The 23,386-nt window shown below is 42.9% G+C and overlaps 1 protein-coding gene across 1 annotated transcript; it reads right to left on the minus strand.

The window, feature by feature from the left end:
• Positions 1-792: 792 nt before the first annotated feature.
• Positions 793-22,275, minus strand: GPRC5B (G protein-coupled receptor class C group 5 member B). Its single transcript, XM_075899409.1, has 4 exons — positions 22,041-22,275; positions 9,322-10,336; positions 4,263-4,375; positions 793-2,460 (listed from the first exon to the last, which is right to left on the minus strand). The coding sequence occupies exons 2-4, from the start codon at positions 10,325-10,327 to the stop codon at positions 2,416-2,418; spliced, it is 1,164 nt and encodes a 387-aa protein (XP_075755524.1). The 5' UTR covers positions 10,328-10,336; positions 22,041-22,275; the 3' UTR covers positions 793-2,415.
• Between the last annotated feature and the right edge of the window lie 1,111 nt (positions 22,276-23,386).

Consider the following 23,386-nt stretch of genomic DNA (forward strand, 5'->3'; position numbering starts at 1 on the left):
TAATCCATTCCCATCTAGAAAACTGAACATAATGTAAACATTTGTAAAATAACTAGCCTGGAAAAAAATTGTCCAAGGTCTACAAAATGTGTATGGTATGTTTCAGCTATAGCATGAAGCATGATAGATCTTTAAGAGAAAGCTGCCCTCCCATTTATGCCATGGTCATCTTATATATTTTTACAATAAATACCTTTCAGATAATTTTACATATTAAAAATTTATTTTTTAAATGAAACTTTTGAAGACACACATCACCACTAGGTTTTATATTGCTCCAAATTATGCAGTTTCTGGGATAGTAACAATTAATTATCAAAAATATCATTTTATCTGATCAAGACTAACAGCTAGAGGTACTTCTAGATCACTGGATAGCATGCAATATCCACCCCTAGCCTACTCGGTCTCTTAGACAATCTAGTTACCTAAACAAGAGATTAAAAACCACTTTTTTCCCTTAAAAGCAAGCACATGCTTCCATTTTGTTTCTATGGGGAACATCAGGCATGGAACTAATATATTCCTTCAATCATGCATGATGGAAAAGTATGGTTTCTGAACCAGTAGGGCTGTTAAAAATAAAACCCTATAAGGTGATCATGGCAAGAATGGCAATATATATCTTGGATGTAATGCTTAGAGCCTGATGCTGCAGCACTTACACCTGTGAATAGACCTTTTGATGTTAATTGGGTCTACTCATATTGAGTACAAGACTACAGGATTAGGTCCATTTAGTGCAGAAATGAGGTACATGAAGAAACAGGGAATCTTCTAAAAATAAACAGCTTATCTTTTTTTTTTTTTTTGCAGTATGCAGCAAATAGTGTTCTTCTGTGAAACTACTGCGCTATTCAATTTTCTTTGTATATTTTTATTTTTATTTGAAAATAGAATATATATATATTTATTACAGCATATGCAAAATGTTACCCTTATACATAACCCACACCCTCATGTAAAAAGAATTGCTTTTAGTGTCTAGGAAAGCTAGGAGTAATGTTGACCAAACAGGATACAGTGACTTTCAATGTTTGATATGTATTAAATGCTAAATAATAAAGGAATGATTTGCTTTAAAGTAACAAAAACCATGGCAAGAATAATGGGCAGTAAGAACTTGTTACATAACCTAGATAAGCCTTGGTAAAGAGTTGTCTGTCTTATCCCAACTCCAAAACACACACCCACACCCACACACACACCCACACAAAATCCTGAACCTCAACAGTGGAGATTCTACTAGCTAATACATATACACATTAAGATGCACAGACTATTGCAGTCAATGAGGCTATTCCCATGAGCAGGGGTTACAGAATTAGGTCCAAAAGTAGGAAGTGAGGGCCCAATCCTTAAATTACCAAGCACCTCCTGGAAGGTGATCATTACCTTCCCCTTCCCTAGGCACCTTATAAGATCAGCCATCAGAACAAACCTAAAGTTGTGTGTAATACAGTAGGTTTCCTTTAATGTATCATCCTATCTATAGAACATCTTTTGGCAACCCCGGGCCACATTCTCTTCTCAGTTAAGAGGCTTTGCTGAAGTTTGTCTCTCCATAATTTGACTTGGTGCCCACAAGTGCACATATGTAAAACAATATAAGGGGTTTGAAAACTTGTGGTTCTTTGCTTGAACTCTGGAGTGAGACTGTATCAACAGGGCACCTTGAACTGCAGTGGCTGATTCTACATTACTGAGGTGATCTGACTCTAAACTCTTACCCTAGGGATGCTTCACAAAGTTGCATGAAGCATGCACAGTCATTTCCTTTCACCACAACCAAACTTGATACTTTTTTCTTTAAGTGGATCACATCTCATTGCTGAATAATGGTAATTTAGTTGCCACAGACTGACTATGCTTGACCCTAGATGACATTCACATCAGAGATGGATAACAGAACAACCAAGACACTTCACACAACACCTGAAATGAAGAGGGGGGAAAAAAAGCAGGAAGAAACCCTGCATACTTTTCACACTGCAGTGGCAATCTCTTATGGCAGCATGGATTACGTTAGGTAAGGGAAAGTTTCATGAGGCGGATGCGGGGAGAGGGATATTTGTTTTTTGCAAAGAGCTGACAACAAACCAAGGTCAGGCTTGCCTCACACACTGAGTTACAGACAGGTTATATCTCACATTTAAGAATGTGTGATGTCCTCTCTTCCATTTCAAAGTGTGCCTATTTCTATTTTAAATTCATCTTGAATTGTGCAGTTTTGTTTCTGTGATTAGCTCATCAGTTCAACAGTGTTCACGTTTACATAAAACCCTATCTTGGATTCCAAAGCTCCTGGATGTCTGGCTGTTTTGTTGTAGCATTATTGATTCCTCCCTTAAAAAGACACACTGCCAGGGAATAACATTTTAAACAAAGATTCTTATCTTTAGAACCTCTAGCCTTTCACCAGAGGTGTCTTCCAGTGTAACTTGGTGGAGCAGTTGGTATCTGGAAATAAGGATAATAAACTCATAACTAAAAGTTCCAGCCTGTTCAGAAATCAATGTAAACAAATGCTACAATGCATGTCTAGTAGTAATAGCATTATTAGTTCCACAGAAAAAATGGTACAACTTGAAGATGAGTTTCACTATACAACACACATACCTAACCACAAGAAAAAGGGTGAATATATATATATATAAGTCTCTTTTGCTTTACTAAAGTAATCATCTCTAACTACTGTATGTACAATTGTTCTCCAGGAACAAGCTTTGTTCTTACTCCAGAAAATCTCTCTAACCTTTCATCCTTAAGCTGCCTCTTCCCTAATAAGCTACTTATTCTGGTATAAGGGAATATAGGAATGGATTAATGCAGGCATCCAAAAGCATGGTGCTCATTATGGGCACTGCAAGTTACTCTGGGAGCAAGAAATGAACTTATTTACATTAATTTGAATCCTGTATCACCCACTGTACTGCACAGGAAAAGAAAATCCTGAGATCTAATAACTCTTGTTCCCTCCCCATAATAAATTCAAAGTATACTTACTTAAAAAGACCCTCAGTCAAATCACCTTCCTTGTGAGATTTTTAATGTGTAGACTGAGTTATGGAATCAGCTTATGACTTAAAATAATGAAAACCCAACTTACATGAGTGTAAACCAGCTCATGAGTAAATTTAAGAAGCATGTAGGTATGCATGGAAATGTGGGAATGAAATTCTCCTTTTTTTAGCAATTTATACACAAAATGGGAATGAGATTTAAAGAGGCTGTTTGGCATCAGATCTCTAAGCCATTCTTGCAATGTCCTTGATTAACAGTGTTATCAAAAATTAGCATGCCAAACCATTGTTTGAGAGGAAAAGTAATTCACGTTAGCCTAAAGGTATTTTACATGTCCCCTTATGTATTTCTTTTCAAGGGTGGCACACCTCATTGGTGTTCACCTTGTAGTGAAAATACAAATTTTACAAGGAAAGTGAAAATGTAGCACCAGCACTATCTGCAACAGATTCTTATGCCAAAAAATATACTGGGGTGTATCCAAAAGTGTAAACTTGCAGAATGCTGCAGAAATCAGGCTGTTATTAACTGTCACTTAAGTTACATCTAAACTACACCCCACTGTCGGCAGAGGGATGTAAATTAGATGTTTGAGAGTGCAAATGAAGTGGGGATTTAAATATCCCATGCTTCATTTGCATAATCACGTCCTGGTGCTGTTTCAAACAAATGCCATTTCGAAACTGAAAGCGCAGTTTAGACACGTTTTTTCCAACAAAAGGGTAATTTTTCGAAAGATCATTTTTTGAGGAGTACAGGATCTTTTGAAAAATTGCCCCGTTGTCAGAAAAAACGCGTTTAACCTGCACTTTCAGTTTCGAAATGGCACTTGTTCGAAACAGCGCCAGGACACGGTTATGCAAATGAAGCGCAGGATATTTAAATCCCTGCTTCATTTGCGCTTTCAAAACGTCTAATTTACATCCCTCCGCCGACAGAGGGGTATAGTTTAGATACAGCCTTAGTTATAATCATCCAAAGGAGCCACTGACAGAAAACTTGGTTCTTTCAATCTAAACTGAATAGTCAAGGAAAGAAGTCTACACAAATTTTATTTGAATAATTTCAAGGGGGAATGGAAGCATTACATGCATACTTGCTGCTAGAGATTTCATTTATAGTGTTTTCTTTCATATTAGCAAGCAGTCTTAACTCAGAAGTTCATTCAATAAGTAGCAGTCGCACTTTTGCCAGTATACACACAAGACTCCTTAACATCATCACAGTTTTATACTTACAGTCCCACCATTTAGCACAACTGCCATCTCAGTTGGCTGATAAACATTGCTTCTAAAGGGAGCACTAGGTCGGCTTCCCAAGCTGCCATTGCGAAATCCTGCAGTTCTTAAAGCTGTGTTCAGAATAAAAGACAGTTTTATTCTCATGCAAACAAATCAAATCCTTCTTTTCATGTGCAAAAATAACACATGCTTTTAAAAATTACAAGAGTGATCAACAGTGAAATCCTGATCTCACTGAAGTCAAAGGTAGTTTTGCCATTGATTTAAAGCCATGATTTATTTCATCTCTTATTTTTATTCTCCCCCTCTATGTTATATTTATATATTTTGGGTTGGACCTTAGAGTTCACTTTTAAAACTAAATAAATTACTTGGTACTGTATAAAAAGAAAGAATTTAGCTCCCCAGTTATAACTGCTGATGTGTTTTTCATTATTGTTTCTCACCAGGTAATCTCATTAGTCTGCGTGTGCAAAGGGGTAAAGTAAAACATTTCTGCATTCTCTCATATTCAGAAAAAAAAGTTCAAAATATTGTTTGTGCTAGTAAACAAAACCCTTTGAGCATTATTTCAGAGGGTGCCTAATGCATAGTTTTCTAAATATCTCCTACAGTTACTTTGAAAAACTAAAAATACTACACAACCATTGCTTTTAAATAGGTTGATCATGAAGATTTCTTGATCAGAAGATAGAATACCATTTATCTAAAAAATATCTGGTAGTCTCTCCAGTATTACAGTCATGAATTTAACTGTATCATTTTTTCTTTTAATATTTACATATTAAATGAGTTATGAAGAGAAGAGGTATGGATATTTACCTCTGACCAGTAGGGCAGAGATTTGCGTAACTATCTGATTAGTTCAGAGGTGAACAATAAGCTTCACTGAGCTCAGTGGCAGCCAGACAATATGCCTTCATTTGTATATGCAAGCTGAGTCATTACAGTTGTTTCCAAACCTCAGTATTGCTGATAACTAAGAGGTTGTAGTCAGAAACAAGTTGGTTTCATCCACTCATTAATTAGAATTTTTCTTTTACATTTAATTCAAGATACAGTTCCACAGTCAATGGGTAAGATCCTGCCCCCAGTGAAGTCAATCCATGCTTTGCCATTGTTTTGCTACTGACTTCGCTGTAGCTAGAATTTCACCTAAAATGTACAGCAAGATTTAAATTGAGCGTAATTCATAGACTGTTACTAAATACTGCCCTCAGTCTACTGCTACTCACATCAATAGGAACGGTGCACAGAGATAAAGATCAATATTGATCTTTTATCCTACAATAATCTATTACACAATTTTTACACCCTGACCCTACAAACATAGAGATTAAATTTAGTTTTTAATAATACTAAAAACTTCTTCGGAAAGCACTTTAAAAAGGATGGATGAAAAGCTATTTAAATACTACTTATTATTATGCTAGTCACAGATCAGTATTTAAGACACTTCTTTAAACATGTCCATTGTCCAGTATTTCTTTTAATATATCAATTAGCCCTCTCTCAATTTTTAGCATAAATTGTTACACTGTTACAGTTTTAGATTAATAGAATATACTATTTGAAATTAAGATATTATGTATCCATTTTACATATCTATTTGCAAATAAATCTTAACAGGAAAATGTCATTTTTTTCAAAAACCAATTACTGCAACTAACACCTAAATTACTATACTATAACATGGGAATTTAGAAAAAACTTAAAAAATAACTAATAGTCTTTCAGCACCTTAGAGACTAACTCAAAATGTAGATGGTATCAGCTTTTGTTTAGGTCAGGGTTTTCTTTTTTTTACAGTTTGCTTTGTGCATTTGTCTAATCATTGGGTCTGTATGCCTTTAGCACAACAGAGGAGAAGCTTTAAAAATCTAAAATTGTCTGGGAAACTTGGGTAAGAACTGAAGCCTACATGCAGTAGCTCAGTTCCAATGCATTTCACTGGCTGGAAGAGTGGGGGAATTCATTAACATTGTCTGCTTTGTGTAAATTCTACCAACATTCACACAACACACATGTATGCACACTATAGCTAAGATGACTCTTATGTTCTTCTGACACTTAGGCCAAGTTTACATTAAAAGTTAGAGTGATCCAGCTGTCACTCCTATAATTGTAGTGACTGGCTACACTGAAGCAATACAGCTGCAATGATTCTAGTGAAGATGTGGCTTTAGGGCCACATGACACAAACAAATATTTGTTTTTCATCATAACACCTAATACCAGGAATATCAGATAAGGAGGTAGCTAGATGTTCCTAGCAAGATTATATTGCTTATTCAATGTAAAATTTTAAAACACCTTCAAAACTAAGGTAAAAATAAATAATGCAAATTAGTAATACAATTTAATGAAGCAGGGGATAGGGGAAATTACATATATCTAATTATTTTACTAAGGAAACACACTATCCACAGGAGATTACAACAGTCTCCATTAAAAATTACCAAACATGGATAAGAATAATAAACTGTTTTAAAATAGCCTAGCTGAGCTACATTAGAATCGCTAGAGAGAGGTAAAGGGTCCATTTTAAAAGTGTAATTGGAAGATTTTAACAAAAGTTTTCAAATCCTCACCACATAAATGTTAAAGACAAAAATATAGTAATATTATCTCTCTATTTAAATAGCTCAATTCTGTGTTCTCTTGTATCTGTGTTAGTCTCTAACAGCTTCACTGGAGGAACTATTGCTAGCCCATTTTACATTAGGCTACATGAGTGAGGGAAAATATTAGGTCCAAAATGTCTAGTAGCTTCAACAACAAAAACTTAACAACAGTGATGATGCTTTCTGTTGCTAGTTCCTTAAAAATATACAGCCCACTTCTTACCCAGTTATAATGAAAACTGCACTAAAGACCTTCATCATTCAGCTTTGTGCCATAAGTAGCCACTTAAGTATCCCTTTGTCCTTTCCATGACCAGAATGCTCAGATTTTGATTGTCTCTGCTAGGCAACCAATTTTTTGCTGGCCCCTTGAATAGCCATTTAAGGCCAATTTCACTGTGATTTCAATTGGATCTATTATTCTTCATTTCCTGTCACCTAAAAAGTTCCACTACTGTGACAAACAAAGCAACTCCTTCATATATATTGTATACACTAGGTTGAGGAGCATTCAATCAATACTTTTCATCCTTGTCTACATATTTTCTATCCAGAATGTAAACACTGAAGGGCAGATCTTTGTCTTTATACTTGTCTGTTAAGCTCCAGGCACACTATTAATATCGCAGGCGCAAGGAACTTTTTTTGGGCTAAGGGCCACTGACCCACAAAAAAATAGTCGGGGGCCACACACAAGTGAGAAGCAAACAAAAACAAAAACCTCACCCCACTGACATGGTCCCAATCAAGGAGAAAGACATTCCCCACATTCCCCTTGCACAGCAGAGCCTAGGGCAGGCCCAGCCTAGTACACGGTGGGGCGGCGGGAGGGTTGGGGGGTGGGGACTCTGAGCCTTGGAGGACAGATCAAGGCAAGCCAGGGGCCCCATCTGGCCCCTGGGCCTGAGGTTCCCCACCCGTTATTAGGGTTGCGAGGTGTCTGGTATTGACCTGGACAGTCCGGTATTTTCACCTCCTGTCTGGTAAAAAAATGCAGAAAATACCAGACACCTGAAATGACTGGTATTTTCTGAGCCAGGAGGCGAAAATACTGGACACCTGACAACACTACAACACACTTGGCAACTGGGCCCAGCCCCTGGCCCTAGGACTCCCTGCTTACCTGGTTCCGCAGGGAAGCTGCATTCTGGCTCCATCAAGAAAACAAAATGGCCACTGGCAAAAAGCCTAAAGAACTTGAAGCAAGGGGAAGCAATGCCTTCCCTGTGTCTTAGTGCTCAACCACTCCACTCTTGCTATCTCTATTCTGACACTGCATACTCTTAAAGCTGTTTTAATGCTGGGGTTTTTTTTATTTTTATTTTTTTGCTTAACTCTCGGGGGTTTTCAACAACTTTGGTCTCCTCCTCCCCCCCCCCCAAACAGAATTTTTTCCCTGGTGTTTGGTATTTTTGGTTAAACCATTTGGCAATCCTACCCGTTATACAGTATCAAAAAAGACCTTTTGGACCCATCTTTATGAAAGAAAGTATATATTTAAATGTATCATCGATTATTTTGTGGCCCAAAAATGCTTAGCACTCCGTGCACTCAACCTTTGTGAATCAAATGTTTTTGGACATGAGAAAAAAAAGCTTTTTTGATCTGATAGAGTTACTACTTATTTATACTGGTATAAATGAGGAGAAAAAAATGAGGCCGAGTGAGCAAACAGCATGAATAAATTCAGTTTCCTCTTGTGAGTTTTAGATCATATTATTAAGGAAATATTTTACTTGTAGCTTAATCATTATGATTAGAGCTAATTAAAATTTGTCTACTGACTTTTTTTTTTTATATATAAAACAGAAAGTAGCCTTTTTCTTTCAAAATGAAAACTGAATATCTGACTTTCATTTGAATTGTTTGAAATTTTTGGATGAAAATTTGAAAGCTAAAAGAGCATTTCAACCAAAACCCAGAGTTTCGTTTTAAATCAGATCACACGTCTAGAATTTTTCAATTTGCCATTTTTTAAACACATCAAAATATTTACTTTGGGCTTTTCAGTAAAAAAGTTTCATGGGAAACTTTGAAAAGAACAACAACAACAACAACAAAATAAACCCCTCTGTGTGGGGAGAATCTGGCCTTTTGAACAAGCTTTCTCACAAACCAAATACTTTGAACAGAGCTGGGCAAGAGGCCTACCTAGAACTTCCATCGGACCCATGGTAGCTTCTGACCCTGCCCCCTAATGTGCTGCCTGGGAGCCACCAGGGGGGTATGAGCCCTCTCAACTCTTGCTATTTAAAGGCTCTACCTCTTCTGCCCAAGGCCCTGCCTCTTCCAGCTCATGACCACTTCAGAAATTTTTGAAGTGGCCCCCCTTCAAAAATTATTGCCCACTCCTTCACTAGAACAAATTTATACTATTTTTTCCATACTATAAAACAGGCCAGTATAGGTCCTTTTATATGGTAAAATCTTACCTGCATTATGTTCATCCATTGAAAAGGCTTTGTTTTCCATGTAGCTCCGAGGAAGTTGGATATCTTCCTCAAAAGCAGTTTCACGCATTCTTGGTTGTGAAGTATCAAAATAATTGGGTGTGTTTTCTTGCTGGGATGGAAGAATGGTGCAATGAACTTCTGGGATAGCATGAAAAATAATAAACACCCAACCATTGGACACCAGTGCAATGGCAAGAGTGGGGTCATTCCATTTGTCTTTTTGCCTCAATTCAGTATTGCCAAACAGATACATAGTCATCCAAGCAACCCAAATCAGAATCGAGAAAAAAATGGTTATAATGAGGCAACCTCCATTTTTCTTCCACTTTTTAAACTTTCCACATAAAGTGAACAGAGAGACTCCCATGGTAACTACCATTAAGAACATAACATAAATCAAGGCCATAACAAAATCCACTGGCTCATAATTGCAGGCCAACTTCTTATCTCTCACAACTGTCAGAATTAACCACTCTGTTGCAATAATGACCTGGACCAGCATAAGACAGATTGCCATGCCAGCTAGGTGCCAGCCAGAAGGACTTTTACCATGTCGAACCAGTCTACGTAGTCTCCAAGCTTGAGCTAGCAAACAGGAGAAGCACAATGCAAAGATAACTCCCCACAGAAATCTTCGAGTGGAACATACTGTTTCATCTTCCTGGATGATGAATGCAAAAGTCAGCCCAAACAGTCCTAGAGTTCCAAAGAGAAAGAGGAAATGCATTCCCAGTGGGCTCTTCTTCTCTTTGTCCTTGATGAATGGCAACCTCACTAGCAAAATCAGCATCAACAGCAATGTCGTCAGCACTCCTGCTCCAGCAACTGCCTCCACTACTATTCCCCAAATGGCATCCAGGTCACACAGATAAATATACTGGGGGAGAAGATCCAATCCACACCCTCTGGACGTACTCGAGTTTTCAGAAGAGCCATAACTGATGACGAAGAGGAGGAGGAAAACAATGGCTGGGTGGGTTTTCATTTTTTCTGTCTGAGACAATAAGATAAATAGACACCACAATTGTTTAGTTCAGCTGATTATGCTTAAGCTTTCCCTTAGAAAACACCATTAACTACCCAGTTCCCTTAGAAAACGCCATCAACTACACAGTACCTTTCTAGATCTCATTTTAACTGGAAGCACAGCTTGCACAGCATGGGGAGTAGTTTGTTTAAATTGTTCATGTCAAGGAACATGTTTACTCTTATTTGCAGCTTCAACTGCTTCCCTAACTCATAAAAGCTACGGTCCTGTTGGATTCAAAATTTGAAAGGATTCCCTTTTGTTTTTACACAATGTGAAGGCAACATTTCCAAATGAGGCAATAGGGTACAGCCTCAAATACAACCTTTATTTTTGCTTAAATTAATTATTTATGAAGCAATGAATGATAAAGTACCTGCATTTATTTAGTAATCAAATGTAATAGAGAAGATGAGAATGAAAAGTGTATAAATTACACTTCCTGTTAAATAAACACAGGGCCTGATTTCAATATCAATACAAGAGATATCTGAAGCAGGCCACTGATGAACCTTGCACCTTCCCATTTCAGAGGGGATCTAAAGGAAATCAGATCCATTCTTTTACTTTATTATCACTGTTTATACAAGACACATAAAGTTTGGATTTAAAACAAAATGCTTTTTTTTTCCAGGTTTGTCCGTGTCAGGTTAAAATTTCATTCTCCTTCAGTTTGCATCTTCTCACACAATATTCTTTCCCTTACCTTCACACCCTGAGATCTTCTGCATTTATTCCATGGAATGCTTAACACAAAAGCAGAAGTACATTGCACACATGCAGCATTATTAATCAACTGAACACGGAAGAATGACTTATTGTCCTTGGCAAATATAAAGCCACTGAACCACAAAAACAACAAAAATGGAACATCCTGGTCTCTGCATCTTCAAAGTAAACAACTTTAAATTTTCTAAGAAGACAACATATTCAGTCATATTATACACAAATGCATAACCAGAACTAAAAGTTTCTGACTAATTTGCTTAGTTACATGCTGCCTATCTAAATTCTCCCTGAACTTGAAGGCTGTGTCTACACCGCAAGCTTCTTGTGCAAGAATGGCCGGTCTTGTGCAAAAACTGGTGGAGCATCCACACTACAAGCCCGTTCTGGCGCAAGAAAGTTTACAGTAGATCATCAGAAGAGAGGGCTTCTTGTGCAAGAGTTATTTTTCTCCCCACGAGGAATAAGCCTTTTTGCGCAAGAGCTCTTGCGCAAAAAGGCTAGTGTGGACGAGAACAGGGCTAAAATGGCCATCAGAGCTTTCTTGCTCAAAAGAGTGTCCACACTGCCATGGACGCTCTTGCACAAAAGCACATGGCAGTGTGGATGAGCTCTTGTGCAAGAACTTTTGCGCAAGAACTCTTGCACAAAAGTTCTTGCACAAGAAGCCTGCAGTATAGACGTAGCCTTAGAGAGCAGTGTTCATTTTCATACCTTCTTACAAATCTGTACAGATACTTTACAGATCAGCAATACAGCTAGTTCAAGACCTGAAAATAAGATGACATGGCTTGGAAAAGGACTAATGTAACTATAAATTTAACATAATGATCAAAGCTTTTTAACTCTACTTCTGCATTATCACACTGCTACAGCATGTGATTAGTAAAGATAAGAACTACCATGATTTCTTAGTTTATACTATACTTCTGTAATGATCAAAGCTGTAAATATGGACATATTAAGCAGTTTTCAAGACTAATATTGTTTATTTCACTACCTGAGTAATTAACCATGTCCATTTTAGAACTCTGCTGGGGTCAAAGATTTGGAAAACCGTATTTTCTGTTTAAGGTACTAGGAAAGTAAATATACTAATACAGCAGTACAATGCCTTTTCTATTCATCTGTACTACAAATAAGATGTATTTAATGTATTTGAAACAGTAATGTGGTTACAATTAAGTATAGCAATATGATTTGGACAAACAAAACAAAGTGTACATGCTAGCTGGAATTACATAATTGTCCTCGTGCTCCTAAATTTCTATTATCACCCAAATGGGCTTGAGTAATGATGTACTGAAACACCACCAGGGCTAATGATTTTCAACCAAACTGTGGGGACGTATTCTGAATACACTCTTTCAATGCCTTACACATATGAACAGTCCTTACAATGAAATCTCATTAACTTCAGTGGAACTATTCACCCAAGTAAGCACTACTCATAGGAGTAAGTTTGCTAAATCAGACATCTGGTTGGGCTTTTGTAACTAATCCAGAGACACCAGGCAAAGAACACTACTAAACTCATTCTGCAGAGAATGAAATACAGGAAGGCAGGGAGGAAATCTTTACTGAGACTGTGGGATATGTCATGCCTATAATCCATTAGTGTGCCAGTGAACCCTGTTGACCTTGATAATTCAGGTCAGTCTCAAACCATACTCCTAGAACTAAGCCAGGATGGAAGGTGAATAGTCAGCACTAACAAATTCAGGCCAGATTGAGAGATGTAGGATCAGTCCCTGCATAATTATGATAGCACACTGACTACTCTAGGTTGCTGAGTAGTCTTGAATCAATCTAGAATATACATATATTTAATGGTCATGTCCTCAGTGGTATAAGACTGAGGAAGAAACACATTTCAGGCTTCGCTGCACTCTGTTTAAAACAAAACTTAATTACAAGTCTGAAGTCACCAGACAGGGTTACCATCAGGATTTGAAAACAGATAAATAGCAAATCAGAAGCTTCCTATCTATAGTTGTGGAAGTATTAATACAATCCAGGGCATAATTTAAGGTTCAAATGGATTAATGAATGAAAAGTGAGACACACAAAACATACTATTGTAATTAACTCTGCCAAAAGTCATAGTCACTTGGTTAATATGTTTTGAGACACACAATGCTTAAAGGGCCCGATTCTAAGAAATACTGAGCGCTCTCAACTCCATTTACAACAAATTGAACAAGTGCACTTTTAAAGGAGTCAGTACAATATTGGAAACCCAAGCAACAGGTCATGTGGATCATTATGCAGATTTTACTCTACATTGATGTATGCTGGGCTTGGAAAGAATATGATACCTTACCTTTTAAATTAAGGTCACTTTAAATTTGCATTATCCCAAAGTAGCCAAATTACAATGTATACATATACTAACTTGCTTTCAATTCTAGCTTTGTTGATTAGTTGCTCTCCAAAGACCTGAGGATAATTAAATGCAACTATTTCCAATTCTGAGATATTTTCCAGTTCTGGTGACTTTATTCATGTCATGTCATCCTCATGTGATTGAGCTATTTTAGGACAGTCTGTTTCCATGGAGATTGTGCTCCAAGGGTAATCAGTCTTATTGTCAGCCCATCATTTATTTCCTGTTCCTATTTAGATAGTCTTATCTCCCCTACAGGAAATGGTAGGTTTCTTTGGAGAGGGAAGTTTCCAGCAAAATCAAACTCAGAAAAAGCCAAAGTTGTGAAACTTTCTACTGGGAGTTTTTTCAAGATGTTCCTATATGAGTCATGACTTTTGGGGGAGCTGTGTTCTCTAGAGCTTGTCGTTTTTTATTTGTTCTCTTTAGAAAGCATCACAATATCTATAACAGTAACTACGGAGAAGTTTGCAATTGCTGCTGAGAGGTTTATTTCCCCATATCAAATTTAATTATTGTAGAATCATAGAAATGTAAAGCTGGAAAGAATCTGGAGAGGTCATCTAATCCAGCTCAGCCTGGACCAAGTACTCCTAACACCACTCTTGACAGGTATTTGAGTAACTGGTTTTCAAAAGTTTCCAATGATGGATTCCACAACCTTCTATAGAAGCCTATTCAAGGTTTTAGCTAGCCATCTAGTTAGAAAGCATTTCCTAATATCTAATCTACATCTCCCTTGCTACAGCTTGGGTGAGGGGTAGCTAAGTGGTTTGTTCATTGGCCTCATAAACCCAGAGTTATGAGTTCAATCCTTGCAAAGGCCATGTATGGATTTGGGGTAAAAATTTGTCAGGGATGGTTCTTGGTCCTACTGTGAAGGCAAGGGACTGGACTCAATGACCTTTCAAGGTCCCTTTCAGTTCTAGGAGATAGGCAATCTCCTAAACTATAAATTAATGATTAAATCAATTATTTCTTCTTCTATCTTCAATAATTAAGAAGAAAAATTGATCACCATCCTCTTTCCAATAGTCCTTAACATGTTTGTAAACTTTACCATGCTCCCATTCAGTCTTCTTTTCTCAAGACTAAGCATGCCCAGTTTTTTAACTTTTCCTCATTGGTCAGGTTTTCTAAACATATTATTTTGTTGCTCTCTTCTGGACTATTTCCAATTCACATCTTTTCTGATGTGTGTGTAGCCTACTAAGATATATTTTTCCTATCTTTTTTTTTTTTTGGCACCCAAAAATGGGCAAAGTACTCCAGCTCAGACCTCATCACTGCCAAGTAGAACGGGATAATTATTTCTCATGTCTTACATATAACACTTGTTAACACACTCCAGAATACTGGGTTTGCAAATGCATCACATTATTGGCTTATGTTCAATTTGTGGACCCACTATAACCCCCAGCTTCTTTTCAGCAGTACTACTGCCTCATCAGTTATTTCCCCATTTTATAGTTGTGCATTAGTGTATGGTATTACTGAGTCCTATCAGAGGTCTGGTCCACACTGGGCCTTATAACAGTGCCTAAAACTATTTCCAAACATGCTTAAAGTCAAAGGACTGGTTTACCCCATAAGCATAATCATGTAATTTAACCTGTTTACCACACACGTAGCCCCTAACTTGGTTAAAACTTGCAGTGTAGAATGGACCTTAATGGTATTTCATAACCAGGCTAAAACCTCACCTAAAATGTGTCCTTAACATTGTTACAGAGCTCTGTCAGACAAGAAAAATTCATGTGATAGCATAGGGACATAGCAGAGTCCCAGCTTGTTCTCTTTTGTAATTCAGATGGGCCCAAATGGGAAGTCTAAACATGTGCCTGGCAAGAAGGTTTTTGCGAAGGAGCAAAAATCCTGTCCACACTGGATAAACCAAACCAACCCGTGTCACAACCATGCAGCATACTCAAGGAGGCCTTGTCTACACTGGACTTTTGGGGAGAAATCTTCCACTATTGCACTACCACCAGTGCTCTGAGCAGGGTTTGAGGAGCCCAGGATAAAAAAATAAAAATAGGGCACTGTTTACATTAGTGCTGCTAACATTGGAAAAAAGTATCAGTAATTATGCAACATGGGGAGATTTCAAAAACATATAAGCCTATAGATACAAACAGTGTCAGAGTATCCAACACCCAAGAAGCTAGAATCACCCAAGGAAAAACAGCTCTGAATGGGGCAGTTATAGCACAGAAGCAAACCTATTGTAGAGCTATTTTCCCCAAATTAAATGTCATGCCATCAGTCCAACCCAGTATGGAACCATGGGCATGTGAAAAGAAATATGTATACTACTATATTTTAGATTAATCTGTAAATACCTCCCTACAAGAGTAACTGCAACCCAATGAAACAAAGTCAGAATGGCTTGGATATCCAGAAATATAGGCTCCAATTTTGATCTCAGTTATACCAGCCCACATCCAAACTAACTCTGATTTTTAACTAAAAGTGGAGTCTGGCCTCAGTGTATGATTCACAAGAGGAATGGTGGACACCACACCACTCCAGAAATGACAAAGCACACTTATAAACTAGGGATGAAATAGTATGGTCAGTTAGCCGATAAGCAAAAGCTTCTAGGTTAATACTATAGACTACACGCATTTTCCCCACCACCTCTTGCCAGAAATTTTGTTAGCAGGCTGGCCAGCAGCCAAGCTCAGTCCTAGCTTGCACTAGCTCAGGGAGATACCCCCGCTGCAGTTCTGCATTTAAAGTGTATTAGGAGCCAGACGGGTTAGGCAGCCCAGCTCAGTTCTGACAGGTGCCAGGTCCAGGAGTTCAGACCACTCCCTGCAGACAGGGGCTGCCTGGGGACTACAGAATAGTCGATTAACCAATATGAATAGTCGATTAACCTCATACATTCCATTAACCAATATTTAACATCCCTATTATAAACCACTAAAAGGAGATTGAAGGGCTAAAAGCTACCTCCCACAAGTTGTTTAAGAAACTGACAGTAAGAATGCTTCTGTCAGGCTGACCTTCCACAGCTAAAGGAATTGAACTTGTTCCTTTGCTGATTTAAATCTGCCCAGCTCTGCTGAGCATCTGGCCAGTCTAGCGCATGTAAAGATACTACTTTATTTTTAAAATAAAATGTGCATTGACACCTGTCAATCAAAATAAAGTTTTTCAGCCATTTTTAATGGTTACATAATGTACCATTATTAAACTGATTAAACTAGCAAAAATCAATGCATTTTACATGTTAGGATACCCTTGGAAAACCATCCAACCCTCTAAATGTGAACGGGAGAAAAGAGTCCTATACAAAAAGCTATTCATGATACAATTCCCAAAGCCGTTCTCTCTTATGGGTGTAATGGGGTCTTTACTCCACACAGGAGTAAAAGGGGTAATGGTGGCTATATGGGCCAATTATTAACCTAGGAGAGTGCAGGTGAAGAAGAAAACCTAATTAAAGGAAGGGACTCATCTGTCAGGAACAGGCAAGGCTTGTAGCCAGCCAGGTAGCAGGCTACGAAGAGGGATGGCTGTTGCTATGAAAGGCTGCTGGTGAAATAGGAAGGTCATGGTTAAGAAGAAGTTGGAGTATTTTGGGGCTGCAGTGAAGTAGACTGCAGCGACTCCCTAAAGTGTAGGAATTATGAGGCTGGCAAACCCAAAGAGGGTGGGAACCAGTGATGTAGGAAGAAACTCAAGGAAACAGCAGCAATGGGTAGAACTACACAGGAACAGTGCCTGCTTGTTATAGTATCCCTGCGGTGAAATGTGGTATTAAGAATGGGCCTTGGTTTCCCTACCAGCAGGATGTTGGAGATGCCAGGCAGCCAGCTGGTCTGGAAGAACTGGGATTTCACCAGAAGGGGAGGACTTTAGTGACTTGACTAGAGGGCCAAACCATGAAGAGGAGAGTGCAGATCTGGGTTTGAGCAGAGCCGCAGACTGAGAGAGGTCACCATCAGAGGGGAAAGCATGAGCTGACTCAGGGTGGTCAGCAGAAGGCCCTGCAAGCAGTGTGCCCTCAAGCACATGGGTGCATTTCCTTTCCATTAGTTTCAAATCACTAACACTGCCACAAAGGAAATGTTGCTGTCACCATCATGAAGCATTATGTAGAGATGCTTATGAGTTGCAAATTAATCATAACATACAATTTGTACCCAGTCCTTCTATTGGATCTCAAAAATAAGCTTCAGGGCTGGTAGTGCAGCAGCAGCTAAGCTGAGATCAGACTACTTGAAGAGATGTATTGCCAGAATAATAATTAATAATGAAATTGTGCATTGCATGCAAAAATGAGACTCTGATTTAGTCCTGCTCTGCATAACACCACAATGCTTTTAAGAGATCAGAGCCTCACTGCTACAGAATTTGAGATTCCATTCAAGAAGGACTATGTGGAATAACTATTACTGTATCTTAAAAAATATCTTGGTGTGCTGAATATAACTGAAATTCTAGTATTTTAGCTATTCTGGATTCCTTTTAGTTGTTCTTTCTGCCATCATCCAGCCATGTATAGCCTGCAATTATAAGGTCTAAGGAGCATTGGGGCTTTGCATTAAAGTGATTATGCACTTGATCACTTCTCTTGCTGGCTTTTACTTCAAGGAATGTCCCTGTTGACATGAGAATTACAATTATGGACTCTCTTTCCACTCTGTTACCAAAAGATTAATTGTAAATTTGTTAGCAGTGGGGAAAATCCCTCAATATGCAAAGTCAGTATATCACAGCCAACTTGCGTGTAAAACATCCTGCATATTGAAATATACAGTTTGCAGAAATCTTTTACCAGTATAAGTGCTTTGACATAAGAGATCCTGTTACCTTTGGGATAAACACTAGATCAGGTGTAAACAAAGGTTTCAAAGAAGTGCTAAGTAAGTTCCTGCCCCTATCTGGCTATTTAAGGGCATGTTTAAGAATTTTCTGTTAACTAGACAAGTCATCTAACCCCCATCCTAGCCCAGTGGCTCTCATTCTAGAGGTAAGTGAACCCCGTGTGTACACAGGTCTTCTAGGGCAGAGGTGGTCAATAACTTTAGCTGGAGGGGAACTTCAGACATTTGTAAGTGGCCCTGGGCCACCCCAGAAGAGGCAGAATCTCAGGCAGAAGGGGCGGGGCCAGAACACTTCCCTGCTTCCCTTCCCACAGACCCTGATTTGCCTGGGGGTGAGGGGAGTGTGTGAAGTCTTTGCCCCTGCCTCTCTCTTCCCCCTCTCCCCTCCCCAGAACTGCCAGCTGTTCTGAATGGTCAATCAGGGCCTGGGGGCACGGGGGAGCATAGAAGTCTCTCACTCCCTGAGCCCTCTCCCCCCACAGGGGGAAGCACAGTCTCCTCCTGCCCTGCAAGGGGGCACTGCACTTAAGAGTCAACCACCAGCTGAGCAACATCTGGCAGCTGAGTAAGTGCGGCCCACCCCTTGCAGGGCAGGAGGAGACTTTGTGCACTTCCCCCTACCGGCAGGCCTTGATTGGCCTGGGAGCAGGGAGAGTGCACAAAGTCTCTCACTTCCTGCCCCTGCCCTGCAAGGAGCGCATGATGCTTAGAGACACCGCTGGCAGTTGACTTTAAGCGCCACATGCTGCTAGCAGGGGAGGAGTTTTTGTGCGCTTTCCTCATCCCCGGGGCTAATCAAGGCCTGGGGGTGGGAGAGTGGCAGGATGCCAGATAAACCCACTTGGCAGGCCAGATTTGGCCCATGGAGACCCTTTTACCCACCCCTGTTCTAGGGATTACCTAAACTCATCTACATCAGTGGACCCTGCCATGGCGCCTGCGGGGGCATTTGTGTGCACCCGCCAAGTTCTCAGGGCTGGCCCCGCCCCAGGCATGTAGTGCATGCACGGTGCGGGAGCCGGCCCCGAGCGCATGGCACACGGGGAGCGCAGCGAATTGGCCGCCCGCGCCCCGGGTACGTAGCTATGAGGAGCGCCGGCCCCGGGAGTGTGGAGAATTGGCCGCCCGTGGCCCGGGTGCGCGGCTATGGGGGGCGCCGGATTCGGGAGTGCGGCGAATTGGCCACCCGCGCCCCGGGTGCACGGCTATGGGGGGGTGCCAGCCCCGGGAGCGCAGCGAAGTGGCCACCCCGGCCCCCAGGTGCGCGGCTATGGGGAGTGGCGGCCCCGGGAGCGCAGCAAATTGGCATCCCTGCCCTCGGGTACACAGCTATGGGGAGGGGTGCCGGCTTTGGGCGCGCGGCTGTGGGGAGCGCTGGCCCCAGGAGCGTGGCGAATTGGCCGCCCGTGCCCCCGGTGCGCGGCTATGGAGGGCGCTGGCCTTGGGAGAGCGGCAAATTGGCTGCCCCGGCGCACGGCTATGGGGAGTGGCGGCCCTGGGAGTGCGGCAAATTGGCATCCCTGCCCCCGGGTATGCAACTATTGGGGAGGGGTGCTGGCCCTGGGCACGTGGCTATTGGGGGGTGCTGGCCCTGGGCACGTGGCTCTGCAGGACGCTGGCCCCAGGCTTGCTGCAAATGGGCGGCCCCGCCCGTGGTCACGCGGCGCATAGGGTTGCTGGCCCCAGGCACGTGGGGGTGTGGTGTATGCGTGGCCCTGCCCCCGGGTGCACGAGTGTCCCCGCCCTCTGGCGCCCGGCAGGCGAACGGCCACGTCCCCTGGCGCCCGGCAGCTTCAAATTTTTGGGGATCACTGATCTAGATATATGCCTAGCTTTACAACAGGCTACACAAAAAGCCCTAGCACTAGCAAACTAACTGGTCATGCAATGAGTTTATATGGCTTATATATGGCTACTATACTCTGAAATGAAAGTGCAGTATTTATACTCCAACTGATTTATAATTATACAGTACAAATGAAAAAGTAAGTAACGTGTCAGCAATAGGGTGCGGGGACAATTGTGTTCCTATGTCTGATTTTGTAAGCAAGTTTTTAAATGAGGTGAAGGGGGTGGGGTTTGCAAGACAAACTCGTCAAGGGGCACAGATGTCTGGAAAGATGGAGAGCCACCGTCCCTGCCAAACTGAAGTTTCCACTTCAGGCATCCGATGAAGTGGGCTCCAGCTCACGAAAGCTTCTGCCCAAATAAACCGGGGACTCCTTGTTCTTGCTGAAACAGACTCACAGGCAACCCTCGGAAGCGCGCCCCAGACTAACGTGCAAAACAGCTTCCATACAAGTAGTGGCACCAGGGGAACAAGGCCTCCAGTTCCAGAGACCAAACAAATACTGGGGGAGGGGGACCCAACCTAGGGCTCTTCTCCATTCAGCCCAATTCCCGGGGGGAGGCAGGCGGCAGAGCAGCGGTCAGATTTTTCTGGCTTTGCTGCAGCAGCCAAAGCCCTCGGGTCACGCAGGGGATGGAGCACTAGGGAGCAGCCGCGGCCTCCTAGACTTACACGCAGCCGCCTGCGCCCCCGTCCCCCCTTAATCCTGCCCGCAGCCGCCTGCTCTTTCTGTCCGATCCAATCGCTTTTCCTTTGTGCCAGACTCTGGCACGATCCCGCCTCGCTCAGCCTCCTTCCCGCCTCCCGCCGAGCCGCACGCGGCCCCCTCGCTGCCCTATATCCAGCCTAATCCCGCTGGCTGCAGCCTGCTGTCAGCCACCCGGCTAATTCCGCTGGGGCTGCGGAGGGAGGCTGGGGCCGCAGTCCGGCCGCGATTGTCTCCCGCGAGCGCTGGTGTTTGGGGGCTACCCGGGCTGCGCGTGGAGCGAATCACGCTCCGGTGAAATAGCTTCTCGTGTAAACGCTAAATCGACTCGCAGCGAACAGCGTCTCTCCGCGCTGCGGGCACCTCCAAACAAGAGGGGCCTGAGCGCACCGCACCCCCAGAGGCTGCAGCACTCAGCCCCGGCTCTTCCGCGCCTACGTCTCTAGCCGGGGGGGCGTTTTTCATCGCACTCCGGGTTTGCAGTTGGGTGCAATGGCTCGCAGCGCCCCGGGGTAGAGAGTGACACAGATTTCAGCGTCTGACTCCCCAGCCCTCCCACTAGCCCTGGATCGGGGCCTCTCCGCATGGTCCAGGCTCAGCTCCTGCCCCCGGAGGTGAGATCCCGGGGGCGAGAGACCCCCCACGTCACCCCCTGTCCGGCTTGGCAGCCGGAGATTTGCCTCCCACCAATATGACCCCCCCCCCCGACAAATGTCCCGCGGCAGCGGGGACTGCAAAGCACCAACCCCCCAGCAGCTCCCCGCGAAACAAGCGGGGGGGAGGGGCGGCTTTGCAAATCAGAGCAAAGGGGATTAGAAATATTCAACCCCTCCCCTCCAAAAAAAATAACAGAACGGGGGGGGGGGGGGACAGAAGGGCTCATCGGAGCTGGGCGGGTCCGGCCAGCAGGGCTGGGGGGCTGCTCCGTCCCCGCCTGCCCCACACGCCTCGCTGCTCCGCCGGGCCCGCGGCTTCCCCGAGTCAGCCCCTTCCCTTTGGCCCTGCTCCCCCCTCCGCTTTCTCCCGCGCCCCAGGGCTCGCCCGGGTCCAGCCCCCCCAGGCCAGGCTCGCCCACGCCGCCGGGTTGCCACAAGCTCCGTCCCAGCTGCCCCCAGTTCCAAGGCTCGCTCGCCCCAGCCGCGCCGGGGGCCGCTGCCCGCACTCACTCGCTGCTCGCTCTCCGGCGCGGCGGTCGGCGAGGCGGGGCCGGCTCCTTTACAGCCCGCGGGCCAGTCCCATTTCTGCCCAGGCTGCGCGGCGGCCCCGGGACGGGTCTGCAGCCAAGCGCCGAGAGCCGCGTGCAGAGGGCGCAGCAGCGCCCGCCCCGGCCGTGAGCACAGTGCGAGGCTCGCCGCGCTCTGGCTGAGCTGCTGACAGCTCCGCTGCGGGGCTGCCGGGGCTCCCCCTCCCACCGCGCCGCCCCGCCCAGCCCCAGCCTGGCCGGGCCCCCTCCCGCTCGCCCGCAGCCGGGCGGAGGGACATGGCCCCACCCACGAGGGCAAGGGGACGCGACACACGCACGGACACACAGTACACGTGTGTAGCACACATGCATGTGTGCAGTGGCACCTCCCTTCACAGCACACAAAGCCACAGCAGTGTCATTTTCGGGGTCATCAGGACTTAACGCCCCCCTCACACACACACACACACACACACACACACACACACACACACACAGACACACATGCATTGTGAGTCACACCCAGGGACAACACATGCACTGATACACATGCACCTATTCCCAGACACACATCTATTGTGTGACACGTTGCACACAATACACACCTTTGCAGATGCTGTGCTGAGGAATGCAGAGTAAAGTCACAGACAAACTAGATAAGCTGCAGGTGGATAGTGTGCACAACCACAAATGCACATCCCAAGACGTATAGTCAGGTATGTATAATGTGTGTGTGTGTGTGTGTAACTGCCAGCCTTTGCTGGACATCAGAGTTTTCTAAATATTAGGGTTTTCTGGGTGTCTGTATGTCCACACTACCAGGCTACATTTGGAAAAGTCTAATATTTAGAAGAGAGACTCTTGTGTCCAGCACAGCCTGGCTGTTAAATGCTTAGAGCCCTCTCAAATGCAACTGCACAGCAGACACCAGCTTTGAAGGCAGCTGAATATGAAGGGAAGAAAAAGGTTTTGTGACGCTTTATTGTGTGGGTGATATTTACTAGTTTGCCTAGGGCAGCAAAAAACACAGGAGCCAGGCTTTGTACTCTAGTCAGTCAAGAGTGATTTTAGGAAGTCTTCAGAATTTGCCTCCCACCTCTGGAGGCAGTTGTATACTTCTAGGTTTACACTCTAAGTCCATCTACACAGCAGTGCTAAAGCTGAATTAAGCTACACAACTTCAGCTGTGTCAATTGCATAGCTTAGGTCAAAATAGCTTAATTTGACTTTTGGCGCTGTCTACACAGCAGAAAGTAGAAGGAAGAACGCTCTTCCTTTTGACTTACCTTACTCCTTGGGTACATCTAGACTGTGGGGAGGGTTTGGGAT

This window comes from Pelodiscus sinensis, chromosome 16 (assembly GCF_049634645.1).
Source record: "Pelodiscus sinensis isolate JC-2024 chromosome 16, ASM4963464v1, whole genome shotgun sequence".
Classification (NCBI taxonomy): Eukaryota; Metazoa; Chordata; order Testudines; family Trionychidae; genus Pelodiscus; species Pelodiscus sinensis.